Source organism: Astatotilapia calliptera, chromosome 7 (assembly GCF_964374335.1).
Source record: "Astatotilapia calliptera chromosome 7, fAstCal68.1, whole genome shotgun sequence".
Lineage (NCBI taxonomy): Eukaryota > Metazoa > Chordata > Actinopteri > Cichliformes > Cichlidae > Astatotilapia > Astatotilapia calliptera.
Window position 1 is genome coordinate 5,252,690 of NC_137428.1, and position 17,650 is coordinate 5,270,339.

The window sequence follows — 17,650 nt, forward strand, 5'->3', positions numbered from 1 at the left end:
TGTAGGATAACAATATTTTATTAGCAGTATGGTCTTGACCCCAACCTCTGGACCCTGGTGCTGCTTTTGATATTCTGCGTGTATAAAAGTCCTTTTTATGGATTTGTGTCCATGTGAGCACCTGCCCGTCAACCAATGAGAGCTGGGATAGGAGGGAAATGGATATGAATGGAAAATAAATTGAAGAGGAAAAGACAAGACTGTATTGTTATTTCTGTCTGTGTTTTATAACGTGCGTGGTTTTTTTTCCTCTAGGAGAGGAGCTATGAAGAAGGCCGGGCTTTATGCACAGAGCTCCTGGCTGTGTTGATGGACTCTCCTGATTGGCTGCTCATCTTTAAGTCCAGCGGTAAAGTGAACAGCAGCTCGGTGCTCCGGTCATCTTTTAAATCTGATTTGAATTTGATGTGGTTGAACTGATGTGCTGCGTTTTTATTTTTCACTCAATTCTAGAGCAAAGCATTTATCAGTCGGTTACCATGGTGACGTCAGATGACTTTACAAAACTAATGCCGTGGGCTTTCTGCAGGTGAGTGTTGCAGCTGCTTAGTGGAGGTGGGGCCTTGCAAACAGCTAGGTTGATTCATGAATGCCACATAAATTAAATGCTGCTCTGCACTAAAGCTGACACACCATCGCATTAGGAACGACAACAGGCCAAAACACACAAACGTGACAAGATGGAAGTTCCAACCTCACCTCTTATTTGTACCTGTTGTACCTTCTAAATTTCCTTGTGTTCGTGGCCGATCAGTTTGCTGCTCCTGCAAAGCGCCGAGCTCCTACAGAGAGCTGTGCGTTGTCCAGGGTTCCTCCATACTGCCATCGTCTGCTACCTGAGCATGCTGCAGCTCTTCCTGGAAGGAAACACTCAATCACTGGACACTGAATCCTCTAAGAAGCAGCTGGTGGTTTGTACTCTAACTTCTAACTGGTCATATGGCAGTATTGGAGTTGGCACACTGCTCTGGACTCACGTTCATCATCTCTTTTGGTAGGCGGAGCCTTCCCACATCCTTGGCCGCACCAAGCAGTTTCTTCTGAGAGCCATCTCGCAAACGCCTCTGACTTTACTCTCTTCGGGGCAGCTCCGACAGGTGAGCAGAAGGTGCATCAGCATGTATATTACCCGTTGCCCCTTTCACACCTGTCTCACACCTTCATATCTCCTTCCTGTCCCGCCTATCTGCTTGTGGTTTTCTCGGTCCAGCTGGAATCCTTGAGTGCAGAACTGGACCCGGAGCTGGCAGCGGCGCTGTCTGTGCAGCTCGAGCCTTCCAGCCCAGAGATGGACTTCCTCTAATCGACCGAGATCTCTCCACGCTAATATTCCAACAGAAACACGTGGAAACACTGCACTGTTCAGACTCAGCTTTGTAAAAAGAAAACCTGTTTTATTCACACTGGGGGTTTTTTTTCTTCTTTTTTTTACACATTACACGCTTTCTTACACACATGTACACCTGAAGCCCTTTCAATGCTACAATTCAAAAGAAGACTTTGATTTGTAATAACTTAATAAAAGCAGTGAGCCGATAAGAAAACTTCCTGGAATTGCAGCACATACAGACGCTTTACTTGGATCAGGCAAAGAGAAGGTCTCAGTATTACAGCTGCATTTAAGCCGGTTACACAGTCAGTAATGTGAATGTCAGATATTAAATGAAGGTATTCAAGATTAACAACACGGTGGTCTTAACAGCTGATTACTCACAAAGCCTACGAAATCAGTTATTGTCAGACTGTGAGCAGCAGTGTAAAACATCTGATTTAACTTACTGTAAAATTTTATTTTAGTTCATATTCTAATATTTCTGTCTGGTCTACTTGGCAGCATCTTTTTCAGTATTTGGAATTTTTGGTTGTTTTATCTTTCAAGAGTCAGCGTGATGAGTGCGTTGAGGTCTCAGGGCCACCGTACTGTTCTCTTTTCAAGTTATTATCCTCAGATTTCACAGAGTCATAATTGTACTAGCTTTTAATATGATATATGGTGAACCACTCCATATACTCATCCTGACTGCCAGCCTCACATTTCCTACTGCTGCTCTTTCACAATAAAAGCAAATAAACAATCCGTTTTATTCTGGAAACAGTTACAGGAAGCAATGTGTTTGTTGCAGAAGATGGATGATTTGAATATCAGGTAATTGATATAACTCATGAATCGTTATATTAATTGCACAATGTAAAGAAACATTGCTTTGACACTGAACTCTTACCTAATGTCTTTTCTGCTGTGTCGTCAACAAATCGGCTGAAAAGTCTTAAGAAGGTCATGAGCGTCAGTGTGAAGGAACACTGGATGAAAACTCAACTGCTGATGCTAAAATGAAACTCCGTGCTACATTGCTGTTTTGTTTCTGGGTCCTGTGCCACAGTTCAAGTATCTCTGCCTTGAATCAAGACTTCCTTCTGTCATCTGTCTTGCTCTTGCTGAACCACCTCCCCGGTCAGCGTGATGGTGTGTAGGTCCGGGTATGTCTGCTGCTGCTGCCCGCTGCCCCTCTGAGCCTCAGCCTGTGTCAGCGGGTGCACCATGGACATGTGCACGTTCAGGTTGTGGGCCTTCTCGAAACGCTTGCTGCACATCAAGCACTCAAACTCCAGGTCGGCCTCGGCTTTGTGTTTGGTCATGTGGTATTTCAGTGATGCTCGCTGGCGACACTGGAAGCCACAAACCTCACATCTGATAGGAGGAAAAAACAAAAGCATTTATCATTTCTCCTGATGGGGTTCTGGCTTTTAAACTGGGAAACATGGGTTTCATTCCTCTCGCTCTCTCAAAAAAGTGAATTTCTGTTTGTCCTCTTATCAGTTCACTTATGGAATTCCTCAGGGCTCAGTTCTTGTGCCACTATTTTTCTCTATTTTATTTTGACTTTTGAAAGTCTCGTTTCAAAGATTTATTTCCAATAACAGAAGACGACTTTGGTCTCTAGGCTCCGAGCTCATCACTTTCCATATAAAATTGTAGTGACTAAACATTTGAAATACTGTAAAAACAGTTCCAGAAAAACGATGATGAGGCCCGTTTTCTGATATCAGTCAAAAAGGGCATTTACTGATCTCGTTGTTCTATCAATGTTTTCCAAATCCCTGAATTTGAGGGGGAGAGATAAATAGGCTGAAACTTTGACTTGGCTATCAAACTCTTGATCCCAGTATGACCGTCTGTCAGCAGGATGCACCAGAGCAAGATGATCTCCCAACTTGGAGATACATAAATCTATGTGCATACATTTGATGGTATATATGACTTGTTCAGTTGAAAGCATATTCTGTGGTTCTGTGATGAAAACAGGAAGCAATTAAAGGTTTGTAAAATCAATCTGAAGCCACCAAAAGAGCTTGACGGCTCATGAGCTACAAAAATGTTAAAGGACTTACTGTAGTGGCTTGGCCCCCGAATGCCTCATCTGGTGAACTGATAGGTGTTTTCTTTGTTTGAAGGTTTGACCGCACTGGTCACAAATGTAATTCCTCTCCTCTGGAAGCACACAGACACGACGAGCATGAGCCACAAATTCAGACATTAAAGTAAGGTAAAAAAAACCATCTTTATAAACATTAATTTATGCAATGCTAACAATAAATGCTTAGAAATGGAAATGATTGATTTAGTAACATCAGTACTGCGTTCCACGTGTCTGAGGAAGCTTTTAGATTTGTGTATCATTCTTCAGAAACAGCCTAAATGTGAAAAGCATGCATAAAAACAGCTATAACGAATTATTTCTCACTCAAAGCTGGATGACTAAAGCTGGAAAGCCAGAAAGTCAGTCAAACCTGACATCTCACCTGTGTGGATGAGCTTGACATGCCGCTGCAGGTAGCGGTCGATCATGAAAACCTTGTTGCAGCCAGGGTGAGGGCACGGTCGCTCCCTCACCTCCTCGTGATGTTCCTTGATGTGTTTCTAAAAAGTCAGCAAACAGGAACACAATCAGTCGTATATACAGATGAAGGCAGAGCACGTTTGCTCTCATTCATTTTAACTGCCTTCAGTCAAGGACAATTCATTTTAAATGGAAATAACTCATTATTAATCTTTAATCTCTGATACTATTACCAATCTGCAACAATCAATCTCATCTGTTTTTATTTCATTCATACATATTTAATTCATTTCACTTTATAGTTAGCAGTAAACAGACCTCTGACAGCGCTATGCTCAGGAATTGTTTCACCTTGCTGAAAACAGTTAAACAATATTTAATAAAGAAGCATTTCTCCAGTCACATGAGACCGCTATCCCAAATTTTTAAAGAAAAGCAAGCCAAGATTATTCATACAGGAGATCAAAACTAGTGCACGGAAACATGCACAACTGAAGGTGGCTTCATTTAACAGTGAGCAGTGAATTCTGACCTTGAGACCATCGGGAGCTCTGTAGACAGCCGTACAACCCTGATATGGACACTTGTAGATGTTGGGGAGCTCCTCCCTTTGAAAAAGAAACACACAGATTGTTAATCTGCATTTCTTCTAAAAAAAAAACTGAAGCAAAGAATAAACTACACCCAAGCTGAAAATGACCTTAATGGAAGCTGCATCACGTACCCCTTAGGTTTGAACTTATTCTTCCAGCCTGGCTTGGGTCCAGGCTTCTTTCTGATTTTGGGCTCCTCTGGGGCCTTTGAGCTTTTTCTTCTCTTGTTTGGGACGTTGACCCTGTGGGCTCTAGAAGGATAAGGGGAAAATAAATTCAGTGAGAGCTTATGAGAGAAAGACATGGAACATATTCTGTAACTGCAAAGGTGGTCACTGTCCCATCCAAAGAGCAAATTAACAGCTCAACCAGGAAACATGAGCCTGTTGCCCTGATGTATGTGCACAGCTGAGGTTCATTACAGAGCAGCTGTGTGGTAGCAGGCACAGGCTTCTCATTTTTACTGTAGTAAAGGTTTTTTCTTTCTTTTACCCTTTATTGTCAGAGTGTAACTGTGACTGTGGCCAGTCAGCAAACCTTTTAAAGACTTGTGATTCTTTACATGCTGCTTGTATATCAATGGAGACCCAAACTTAGAGGCTTCATAATAACAGCCTGCACAGCTGCTGACTGGCAAGACTTAACACTAAACTAATCAAATCTACATCGGCCGTTATCGTGTTACATTCACAGGCTGATCTACACTAAAGGCCCCGTAGACCGGTGATAACAGATAGTGAGATAAGGCGGTGTTTCCACTCCCTTTACTTCACCATAGCAGGCCCATCTTTTCTATTTGCACCCACCTCTTCTCCGAGTATGGCTCAAACTCCTCATCAGACAGCCCTCCTTTTCTACCCTCATCAAACTCATCTTCAGAGATGACCCTGGACACACACAAACACAAAATTTGAAAAATTTCAATTTCTAATAATTGCCAAACCACCAGTAAATATGAACTGTGGGACCAACCTGTCAGAAAGATCACTGCCAGCAGTTCTGTCCTCCAGCTGACCCGGAGCAGGAGACAAGGCCTCCTCGTGACCTGTGTAATCTGAAGGAGAGAGGAGGAGAAAATGTTAATATGAGCAATGATGAGGTCTTAACATGGGTTTCAGTATGTGCAGAAGAAGAAAAAGTATTTTCTATATTTCAGCTGGAATGTCTGTGCACATCAGTCTCGAGTCTCCAAAAATGAATACACATCTTTAATATTTTATCTTCCTGGAAACACTCATTCTCATTTCTTCAAAATGAACTGATATTCAGACACGCTGATGTGAGTCAATCATATATTTTTATTTGATGAAAATAAAAAATATGAACATTTAAGTGCAGATGGTCTGCAAGATCTTCAACAGCATCCCGAGGGAGACTGAGGACACTGAGTCCAAATGCGCCTCGAGGCAACTGTTGGTATGATTTGGTGCTATATGAATAAAATAAAATTGAATTGAATGAACCATGTTCAGCACGTCTATTGCCGAAGCCGTTGCACTCAGCTGCGGCTGCAAGGTGGTTGGTGCCTGTTGTGGTGGTAATCCCCCAACCAAATGGTGGACACCAGAGGTGAAGGGAGCCATGAGGCTGAAGAAGGAGTCCTATCAGGCTTGGTTAGCCTGTGGGATATGTACCGACAGGCCAAGCGGAACACAGCTCGAGCAGTGGATAAAGGAAAAATCTGAGTGTGGAAGGAGTTCAGCGAGGCCATGGAAAAAGACTTCTGGACTGCCTCGAAGAGATTGTGGTGAACAGTCAGGCGACTCAGGAGGGGAAAGCGGTGCTCTACCTGCGCTGTGTATAGTGCTGGTGGAGCGCTGCTGACTTTGACTGAGAAGATTGTCGAGTGCTGGAAGGAATACTTCTAGGACCTCCTTAATCCATGGAGGAAGCAGAGTCTTGGGACAAGGGGGACGACTCACCTATCTCCGGGGGCGAGGTCACTGAGGGAGTTAAAAAAAAAAACTCCTCTTAAAACTGGGACTCCTGGTCCCAGTTTTAAGAAGGGGGACCGGAGGTCGTGTTCCAACTATAGGGGGATCATACTCCTCAGCCTCTTCAGCCTTGTGGTGAAGAGAGAGCTGAATGTAAAAACGAAGCTCTCAATTATCGGTCGATCTACCTCCCACCCTCACCTATGGTCACGAGCTGTGGGTAGTGACCGAAAGAATGAGATCGCGGATACAAGCAGCAGAAATGAGCTTCCCCTGAAGGGAGACTGGCCTCTCCCTTAGAGACAGGGTGAGAAGTTCAGCCACCCGGGAGGTGCTCAGAGTAAAGCTGCTGCTCCTACACATCGAAAGGAGGTGGCTGCCCATCACTGAGCACAGTGATTATCTGATTGTTGGGGTTTTATCTCTGATCTTGTGCGAGTCTTTTATTGTACAACATAAAACATCTTGAAAGAACTGAAGAGGGCTGATACACCGGTAGTCTCAGTGTTAGTCTGAACGACTGTAAGCATTCCCACCTTCGTTGTCGCCCGTCCAGTCATCAGGCGCTGAGCTCTGCGTCTGAGCCGTTGCTGCAGGTGGACTGCGCTGAACCACAGTACTAGTACTTCTCGATGAGGTCATTCCGTTCCCGCCAGATTGCTCCTCTTCGTCTTCCTCGCCATCTTGTTCTTGTTCCTCCTCCTCTGACATTGCTCCATCACCCCTCCCACTCCCTAATGCTCTGTTGCTGGAGCACTGGTTGGAGGTAGTGCTGCGGTGAGTGTCCATGATGTATCTGTGACCATTGACGCAACCCCAAACAGCCTTAATGGCGCCCAGGCACTGGCCCTCCAGCACCTCCTTCAGGTCGGGGCAGGAGCGGCAGGCCTCTCCGTGGTGATGAGCCCAGGACACCAGACTGTGGAGGCACTTTGTGTCTGAGGTAAAGGATGAGGGAGCTGAAGAAAACAGAAGAGCCTGTTAAAACAGTTCAACTTATGGAACTTCAGCAAGATGGAGTGAGGAAGTAATGTTTTACTTACTTGATGAGCAATGGTTTACAGAGGACTCTGGACCCTTTGCATTCTTCCTGAAACAGACACAAACACTTCCCCATGTTTTTCTGCAGTAAAAACACTTTACGGTCACCCTCAGGTAGATATATTTGTTTTTTTATTGACTCACTGATTTTTCAGGTTCTCCTTCCCCACAGGCGGGAGATTGACTCTCTGCAGAAACCGGATCAGGATGCTTTGGCACTTATAAAACTTTGCATGGCATTTCTTGCAAATAAATTCCGAAAGCCGAGGGTCACGGTCCACCTGGACCCCGACCAGCCTTTGGAAGTCTGTGTGGAACAGAAGCGGTGACTGGGCCACGGCGTCTGACTCCTCGTCTACAATACTGAGGGAATCCCGAGGCCATTTGTTGAAGGCGTGCCGCAAGCTGCGCGGAGAAAACTTCCCGTGACAAAGCCGGCAGACAGCAGCAGAGAGTCTACCTGAGGGGGCATCACAACTTGATTTCATCTTACAGTGCTCCAATAATACAATTTACTAGTGTCCACATTAACAGAGAAATATACAGTATACTCTATTTTACTTGGTTTGTGCCAAACACACAGGATCTACCTCTGACTAGAGGCCCGTAACATTGTTTTTTCTGCACTCGATGTCAGCACTGGCTTTGCCAAGTTAAATAGTTTGAGAATCACATGACAAATATCCCACAATAGCTTACACTAACATCAACTTTCTGTGTTTAAAACGGGCGTAGTGAGCCACTAACCTGAAGATCTGGACTTAGTCTCTGGATGTTTCTGGGCGTCTTCGACTGTCGTCACATTGAAGTCTGCATCGGTGGTCTTTTCTGTTGCACAGTCATTCAGGTAGAAACTGTCTGTGGTTACAGCGGCAGTCTTCCGAGGTCGCCCTCTGTTTCCAGGTGACCTCTTCTCACTGGTGACATCCACTGGCATCGGCGTCCTGCTGAGCTTTTGCGGCGTCTCAGAAGACCTTGTATGTCTACTTTTCTTCTTCATCATTTACTGTTATTTTTGTCAGCAGCTGATTTCGTGAAGGCTGCCTGTGTCAGTGTAATAAACAATAAAATATTTAAAATATTTAGCATTTCTGAGTTTTAGTTCCATTTAAACACAACCACAGGTACATATCAGGGTTTTTTGTGCATATTTTGTGCTCACCAAAGAGTTTTGGCTTTCTAAAAAAGCAAAATCATCAGGAAATATAGAAATATTTAACCCATTTCCTATTTTTAATGAGATTTCATTTACTAAAGATTAAATTACATTTTGTTATGGCCAACAACAGAAAAATTTATATGTTCTGTCAAGCAAGGTACCGCAGACTATTTACTTTAACTACAAATTGATCAATCCTGTTTATTATGTTGCTCCAAAGTTTCATTTAGAACCAGAACCAGTTGTAAAATGTAAAAACTTATGAAATGTTGTCATCATTCAAACAAGGAGGAAGGAGGCAGGAAGCGTGGATCAACGTGTACATACACTCACCAAGCACTTTATTTTTTTATTATTATTAAGTACACCATGTTAGTAGCAGGTTGGACCTCTTTGTCCTTCAGTTGCCATAATTCTTCTTGCTATAGATTCAACAAGGTGCTGGAAACTTTACTCAGAGATTTTGGTTCATACTGACATGAAACCATCACACAGTTGCTGCAGACTGTTGGCTACATACCCATCATGTGAATCTACTGTTCCACCACACCCCAAAAGTACTCTGTGACTGTGGATGTAATTTTAGTCCAGTTCAAGAAACTAGTTTGAGATCGTTTGAGCTTTGTGACATGGTGCATTATCCTATTAGAAGCAGGCATCAGAAGATGCATTCACTATGGTCATAAAGAAATGGACATGGTCAGCAGAAATACTCAGGTAGGCTGTGGTATTTCAGTGATATTCAGCTGCTATTAAGGGGCACAAAGTGTGCCAAGAAAATATCTCCTACACCTTTACTCCATCACCAGCAGCCGGAACTTTTGATACAAAGTAGGACAGAGCCATGATTTTCATGTTTTTTTTTATGTCAAATTCAGACCAGGAAATGTTTTTCACTCCTCTATTGTCCAGTTCTAGTGAGCCTGTGCAAATTGTAGCCTCATTTTCCTGTTCTTTGCTGACAGGAGTGACAATCCGTGCGGTCTTCTGCTGCTATAGCCCATCTGCTTCAACGTTCAGAGATGCTTTTCTGCATACCTTGGCTGTAGCGAGTGGGTGTTTGAGTTGCCATCGTCTTACTATCTGCCTGAAGCAGTCTGGCCAAACTCTTCTGACATCTGACATCAATAAGGTGTTTTCACCTGGAGAACTGCTGTTCACTTAATATTTTCACTTTTTTGAACTATTCTCTGTAAACTTTAGCAATGGTTCTGTGGAAAAATCCAACAATTTCTGAAATACTCAGACCAGCAGATCTGCCGCCAACAGCCATGTCACTGATGCTCAGTTTGAACGTCCTCTTGGCTATGTCTACATGCCTAAATGTACTATGTTGCTGCCACGCGATTGGCTGATTAGATATCTGTCAACGACCAGCTATACCTAATGAAGTGGTCGGTGAGTCCATGGGGCAGAATGAGGTTTTTTCCCTCATAAAAAAACAGCTGTATAATAAATACAACATTTTTTTAACCTCATTTAATATTCTCTGAAACCTTCGTCTTACTTTAAAGAACATAATCAGTCCATCTGTACATCTTCTGGGATACGTTTAATCTTTTTTTCTAAGAAATCTTTAACATTGATGACACAGGAACTCCATCCATGGATAAAGTTAACAGGACACTAATGCCAATCAAGCCGTAGCACCTTTGATTTAAGCCCCCGATAAAACAAAAACCGTGACAATGGTCCCGGATAGTTTTTACACTCCAACATGATTTTGTTTACAGATTAATTCAACTAGCGTTAGCTGGTTAGCATGAATGAGCCTGCTACATTTGTTAGCTGACGTGTTAAAACACAACACATGTGACATAATAATTACAGCACTCGTCATGGAGGGCCTACCGTGACTGTGCACAGGTCCTAGCACTTGGAAAACATGCTGTTCTTAACGTGCAAGAAGGTTTTCATTAGCCTGGAAAACAAACTGTGTGCTTTGTAGCTGCTCCCAGATGTAAACATTAGAACCCGGAAGCGCTACCGGAACAAAACACAGAGTGGCGATACCCGAGAGCGCCACCTGCCGTCCACAGAGAAGAGTCCGGAGGTAGAATTCTACATCTTTTTTTTAAAGAAAAAATATATTTTGTCTGTTTCTTTTTTCGCCTCAAAAGTTAAAATTTTTTTCCAGAAAGTGTGGCTCAGTTTCTCAAAACAAAAACTGCTTTGTCAAAACTCCACACACAAACCTCCACACACAGACTCACTGCCAAAATGAAAAACAGCACTCAAAACATGTTCTCTTTTTTCAAAACTGACTCCTTCCACACATCAGTACACACGGCTGTTATACCGTTTACAGGACTTCCACGTCAGAGTAAAACTGTAACTGACCCCTGAACCTAATAACTGCTTGTGTCACCCTTGGAAACAAGAACTGCAGTCAGTGACTGCAATAGACATTAAGTCCGCTTTAAAGCTGCCCAGGCTGTCTGCAATCACATATTTTAAAGTGGCAAGGAGCCTCATCCTGATAGTCTATTGTATATAATTGCATTGTTTCCAGAGGTGGTAAGTAACAAAGCACAAATATTTTGGTACTGTACTTAAGTACAATTTTCAGATATCTGTTCTTTACTTGAGTATTTTTTTTTACTACTTTTTACTTGTACTCCCTGCATTTTTAAACAAATATCTGTACTTTCTGCTCCTTGCATTTTCAAAACAGGCACGTAAACGTTTGATTTAAATCCAATCCATTATTATTATTATTATTTGGGGGGAGGCACTATTTCCTCACTGCGAACATCCAAACTTTAAACCGATTTGAGCCTGAACAGAAACACATAAAAGGCGGTCCTGTTCATTTATTAATCACCAGAGGATGTGGCATAAAAACAGATGACGTGTGTACCAAACTCAGGGGTTAAAAGTGTGAAGGTGCTTTTTGTTGTTGTTGTTGTTGTTGTTGTTATTGCCACAACACTTAGCCCTACTGAACAGGAGCGAGCATAAATAAAGACAGTGAATTTTTTAAGCGTTAGGTCTTTCAAATGAACTTTTCTATCAGTGACAGCAACATACAAACTGTTTGTGTGGCGTTTGTCTCACAGTGTGTTGCTGGCTAAAGGTCCAGCTGCTCTGTTTAACAGGGAGAGAAAAAAAGAGCTAAATTCACTCAGAGATGGAGAAAGATAAGGAAGACAGGATAAGAGAGAAAGAGGAAAGCTTAGCTTTCAAGGTAAGGACTGCTTAATGGGGTTTAATAAACTGGTAATTTAAAGTCTTTATGTTTTTAAATCAGACATTGGCTCTGTAGGAAACAGAAAACAAAGATTTTTTTTCTTTTGGTTCAAGCTGAGGATAAGTAGAATTAAAAATAGCCTAAAGTTTGTATTCCCATCTATTTTATCTATCTATCCTAATCTATTTTATTTTATCATTATGTTAATAAAGCACAAAGTTCAGCCAATCCTCCAAAGAGCAACTTTTTACTTTCTTACTTTTAGTACATTTGAGAGCCTGTACGTTTTTGCTTTTACTTGAGTAAAGACGTTGAATCAGTACTTCAGCTTTTACTGAAGTACGTTTTACTAATAGCATTTGTACTTCTACTTAAGTACAGGATGTCTGCACTTTTGCCAACTCTGGTTATTTCCCTTCATTGGCTCCCTGTTAAATCCAGAATCAAATTTAAAGTCTTTCTCACATATAAGCTTGAATAATCAGCTCATCTTATGTCACAGACCTCAGAGGACCTTATCACTCCAGCAGAACACTTTGGTCACAGACTGCGGGGTTAGTTGTGGTCCCTAGGGTTTTTAACTTTTTTTTAGCTTTTTTTTTCCAGCTTTCAGGCCCCTCTTCTGTGGAAGCAGCTCCCAGTTTGGATTCAGGAGACAGACACTATCTCTACCTTTAAGATTAAGCTTAAAAGTTTCCTTTTTAACAAAACATATAGTTAGGGCTGCATCAGATGACCCTGAATCCTTCCTTAGTTGTGCTGCAATAGGTGTAGGCTGCTGGGGGATTCCCATGATGCACTGTGTGTTTATACACCACTCTGCATTTAATTATTTGTTAATAATACTTATCTCTGACTTTCTCTTTTCAAACTACTTTCTCAAAACCTCTGACTCATCAGACAAAACCTCATGATTGCATGGGAACAGTTTTATCAGCAATAAAAACCACACAGTGTCTTCAGATCACATACACAACCAGTCAAGATAATAACTCTACTGAGCATCCATTTCACACCGCAGCAAGTGATGTACCAAAACACGAGTATAGTGTAAAGATTCAAGATTATGGTAGCATTGTACTTCCCTCATTTACAGGTGATACGTGCTGTATATGGCTCCAGTCTTAGACTAATGAATGCGGACAGTTTCACATTCTCTCATCCTGCTTGGTTTTGAGACGCATAAGTCAAGGAAACATTATAGTAAACAATGAATTATGTAGATTACTTTTATAAGTAAAATTATGGTGTTCTACTTTCTTTCATTTGGGTTGTTACAGTTTTATCACAGAGAATCAAATTTCATCATGATTATTAGAAGTGATTTATTGTGGTAGATCTCACTCCTCCTCATCTGCCTCCTCTCTGATTGTTTCCTCCCGTTCTTGGTATCAAACCTTCAGCTCACTGGAACTCGCCGGTCGCTTTATTAGCAATCAGTGTGAACGATTTTGAGTTGTCGCGTTCACGGAATGACAACAGAGCTGTAGTCGTGTTGTGTTTCCTGTTGTTACCATTGAGTGAGAATTTGTTTCGAGCTTTTTGAAAAGAATTTAAATAAGAATTGAAAATTGTGTCTAACTAGATGACAACAATTTAAGGTTTTGCCAAAAGAGTGATTGATTCAGGGAGTTAGTTTTGGAGAACCAGAGTTTGTGTTTTAGCAATACAAAAAAAATAAATAAAAAAATGCTGAACACACAGGACGAGAAAACGTGTGAAGCTGCCCTTTTTCATAAGCAAACTGCAGTATGAGACATAGACTTTGTGTATATGTAAATATATCTCTGAAGGTAGTGTACATTGATGTTTTTATACATTGATTTCTGATTTTCCTGCACATTTTTGGAGATGACAACACGCCACGTGAAGCTGGAAAGGCTTGATTTACATGTCCCGACTCTGTTTTTGTAACCAGTGCTGAGCTCTGGTATTATCCTGACGTTTTATGAGTGCAATCTGATAACATGCGGTTCTCAGCACTGATAAAATTGTTTTGATGTGATTGTGCGGTGTAGCCATGAGACTCAGAGGTGAATGTAGTTCGTGTTCAAAGTGTAAAAGAATTAATGTTTAGTTTAGTCTTGCACTCAAAGAAATAATTCATTTTATCTAGCCACGTATATTCCATCTAAACAAATCATGTTATGTTAATCTATCTTGATTGTGTTGTTTCAACACGATATATGTTTGTAGGTTTAACATAATATTAATACATATTAATATTAATAACATAATATCTCACAAGGAGGCTCACGCCTCTTGGCTTGATGCCCTTCTACAGCCGTGTCTGGCTCTCCTTCTTTGACAGTGGTGGGAGACATAGTAAACATTCCAGTGGACTACCTCTGTGACCTGAATGAGCTCTTTTCTGGGGAATTAAAAGAAAAGGTTGCAAGAGTCATCAAGATGCACAGCACCATGTAAGTTTGTACGTCATTCTTTAGAATTTCGTGAGTCAACTCAAAAAAATGAAATTGAGTGGTTGCTACATGCACAAGATCCAAACTTGTAATTTGAGCTAAATAATTCCATGTTTCTATCATGTAGCATCTGTCAGCCTGTATCATGTCATCTTGTTGAGATGACATGATACAATCTAGTAAGAGCGGTTAGTTGCCTGGATCCAGCCACTCTTACTAGATTGTATCATGTCATCTCAACAAGAACAAATTAAGTTGCTGAATTTCGTGCAGATGCTACATGATTTAATTCCGTTCACCATAGAAACATTGAATTATTTAGCTGAAATTACAAGTTTGGATCTTGTGCATGTAGCAACCACCCAATTTCATTTTTTTGAGTGATTTGGTCACATTATAAGAAGTGGGTAGCTTCTGAGAAAATAAATAGGCCTTAGCAAGTGTGAAAAACTGTAAAGAACTTGAGGAAATAATTTTTCTTTTGTTTTTTTTAACATAGAACATGTTTTTTTCATGTGTTTTTATCTATTATCACACACACACACACACACACACACACACACACACACACACACACACACACACAAACACAAAACTAAATAAAAACTAAATCAAGGTGACAGAATGATCGTGAAGAAAAGGTTGCAGATGCAAGCACGGAAGTGATTTAGATGCACACTTGCTCCTTTACACCACTGAACACAGATAAGATCTTGTGTGCATGAAGTTACGATTACTTCACTTCACCACACACACATTTTCATTAAAATGGGGGAATGACTCATGACAAACATGTTTTAGTGGTTTTGTTTGTGCATTTATAATGCAATAGTCATTATGCAGTCTAAAGCACCTCTTTATCTTATCTTTAGCTTTGAATACAAGTTTTTACAATAATATAAAGAATAAACAACACATACAGTCAAAACTATTCCTTTAGCGAACAGTCAAACTGACTAGAATGTGAACATCCAAATGTGAGGAACACTACTGAAAACTACACATGAGGCTGAAATGAAAAGAAAATATTCAGTTGTGGAAATCAGCAAAAATGTATGAACGACTATATAGAGTTCTATAAACAGTGTAAACTGTATGTAGAAAGATAGACATGTGCTTTTTTGTAAGATGCTGTGTTCCTGTAGACTGTGTTCCTCATCATTGTTAGTAATCAGTCCACGACTGTTGTGTCATCTCCATCTAATGGAGTTTTTCACATGGACGGTTTCGTGGTTGAAGACAGCATACAGGCGAGGGAACAGCATACATCCATGGGGAATGCCAAGGTTCAGGGTGACAGGGTGTAAACATGACACTCAGGGGACATTTCATGTGGACCAGAGTCATCCTTTCACTATGGCCAAAGTGAGTGAAACTGGCCTGTGGTCATTTAGACTACCGGTACTCACATGTTTCTGCTCAGGTATGGGCTCAGTGGTTTTGGATTTGAGGCAGGAAGGCATGATTGCTTCGGTCAGGCTGAGGTTGAAGATTTCCCTGAATACCTCAGCTAGCTGGTCTGCACATGCCTCAAGTACACGTTCTGGGACACCGTCAGGCCCTGATGCTTTCCAGTTTCTGACTCCACGCAGTGCACTCCTTGCTTTCCTTCTGTTCGGTCTCAGCTCCAGGTGATCCGGCTCCAACTGAGCCGTGTGTCTAGTGCCAGTGTTAAAATGAGCAAAGAACATGGTTAAGGTCCTCGGGCTGCGTGTAATTTGTTGTTGCAGTGTTGCATTATTTTTATCTGTGTGAACCTCCAAGTATCTGCTTCCCCAGATCATCACTAACACATGGTCACACTGGTCAGAAACATACACACAAGTAACCTGCTGTAGCAGCATTCCTGTTGTTTCTTCCTCTCACAAGGAGGCTCACGCCTCTTGGGTTGATGCCCTTCTACAGCCGTGTCTGGCTCTCCTTCTTTGACAGTGGTGGGAGACATAGTAAACATTCCAGTGGACTACCTCTGCGACCTGAATGAGCTCTTTTCTGAGGAATTAAGCTCCTAATTAAAAGAAAAGGTTGCAAGAGTCATCAAGATGCACAGCACCATGTAAGTTTGTACGTCATTCTTTAGATACTTTTTAAATGAAACCGATGACAAAATGAAAGATGAATAATTTATGACCCACAGAAAACTAAAGAAAGAAGTGAGTAAACAGATTTGTACTTTTTATTTTTTCCATCTGCATGTTTATCAGAGTCCACACAGGAAAAGATCTGCTGCAAACAAACTTTCCCGTGGGCTCAGGAGCTCTATCAGCGCTACAAAACTGAAGGCAGCTGCTAGCCACCATGAAGATACATGTCTTTTAACCCATAACAACTTAATATACTATTAGTACATAATTGTTATAAAATATATTATTGTGTACATCTAACTTGCCTTTTCTTCCTGACCCTTGTGCTGCTGTAACAAGCAAATTTCCCCAATGTGGTATTAACCTCCTAAGACCCGAATTCTTCCACGGCATGCATTTTTAATTTCTCTTTGATAGTTGGGCATATTGGGGCCCGATGAACGTAAATACAAAGAATTACCAGATCTTTTGTTTTACCTTATTTTTGTCTTTAATAAAAATAAGAGCTACATATGAGGATATTCATTTAAAATTTTGATAGAACAGTAGCTGCATAATGTCCTCTTAAGTGGATATCAGGCCCTTGTAGAGCAAAATTGAGTATTTTGATCTAAATAACCCAAAATGTGATGTCCACATATGTGGACGCCAGGTCCTAGGAGGTTAATAACGTTTATATCAGTCTTTGTTTTAAAGCTCTTTTACTACATAATAATTTGATAAGCTGCTGTCTGGTTTTAGAATCTCAAAGGTGTGAAGATTTGTTTGTTGTCAGTTATTGGTTATGAGCACGGGACATTTACGTTTCATTGGACCTATTTTCACTAAAGGAGACTCCTTACACTGAGGGGTTTATGTCTAGTTCTTTTGTGTATGATGTGACTTTTTCTCCTGCCTAATATGTTTTTATTTTCTTATAACACACATTTAAACACAGCCGAGTTCTTCCTAATGGTCAGAAAGTACAAAAGTCTGAGGTAACTAGTAAACATATCTGTATTCCATCTGTTTAAATAAAAGACTTTAAGGCAGTCATCATGCACAGTGATTTCTATTTTTTTACATATCCATCATTGTCAAACATCTGGATGTTTGAAACTCCACCAGTCCCCCAACCTGACCTAAATAATCACTTTCCTGATGAGTTTATGGGCTCAATCTCTTTTTTGGGACATGCTGAATAAAACATTAAAAGTATTTTCTATTTCTTTTTTTCTTTCTAAGTCCAAAGAAGAATTACCCAGGGTATGCTCAGTGAGCATGCAGTCAGCTCCACCTTTTCTTAAGTCGTTTGGTTTCAGAAAACCAAGATGACGACTTTGGAAACACAGACTTCAAGGCTTCAAAACGAGACTTCACACAACAGGGAACAATCAGAGGATGAACT

At 41.1% G+C, this 17,650-nt stretch overlaps 2 protein-coding genes across 2 annotated transcripts in view; one reads left to right on the forward strand and one right to left on the reverse strand.

Annotated features, from left to right (window-relative positions):
• The window catches only part of fanca (FA complementation group A), a 29,344-nt gene extending 27,251 nt beyond the window's left edge, over window positions 1-2,093 (forward strand). The window contains exons 38-42 of the mRNA XM_026172637.2: window positions 256-349; window positions 454-529; window positions 755-911; window positions 999-1,097; window positions 1,211-2,093. Of these exons, the coding sequence (XP_026028422.2) occupies window positions 256-349; window positions 454-529; window positions 755-911; window positions 999-1,097; window positions 1,211-1,303 (519 nt within the window). The 3' untranslated portion in view covers window positions 1,304-2,093. The remainder of the gene's footprint in view (window positions 1-255; window positions 350-453; window positions 530-754; window positions 912-998; window positions 1,098-1,210) is intronic.
• znf276 (zinc finger protein 276) lies at window positions 1,374-10,570 on the reverse strand. The gene is made up of 12 exons (XM_026172639.2): window positions 10,418-10,570; window positions 8,155-8,451; window positions 7,552-7,867; window positions 7,410-7,456; window positions 6,903-7,325; window positions 5,405-5,486; window positions 5,239-5,319; window positions 4,564-4,683; window positions 4,372-4,447; window positions 3,802-3,919; window positions 3,391-3,490; window positions 1,374-2,689 (listed from the first exon to the last, which is right to left on the reverse strand). Exons 2-12 carry the CDS (start codon window positions 8,408-8,410, stop codon window positions 2,419-2,421), a joined length of 1,890 nt encoding a protein of 629 aa, XP_026028424.1. The 5' UTR covers window positions 8,411-8,451; window positions 10,418-10,570; the 3' UTR covers window positions 1,374-2,418.
• Window positions 10,571-17,650: the final 7,080 nt, after the last annotated feature.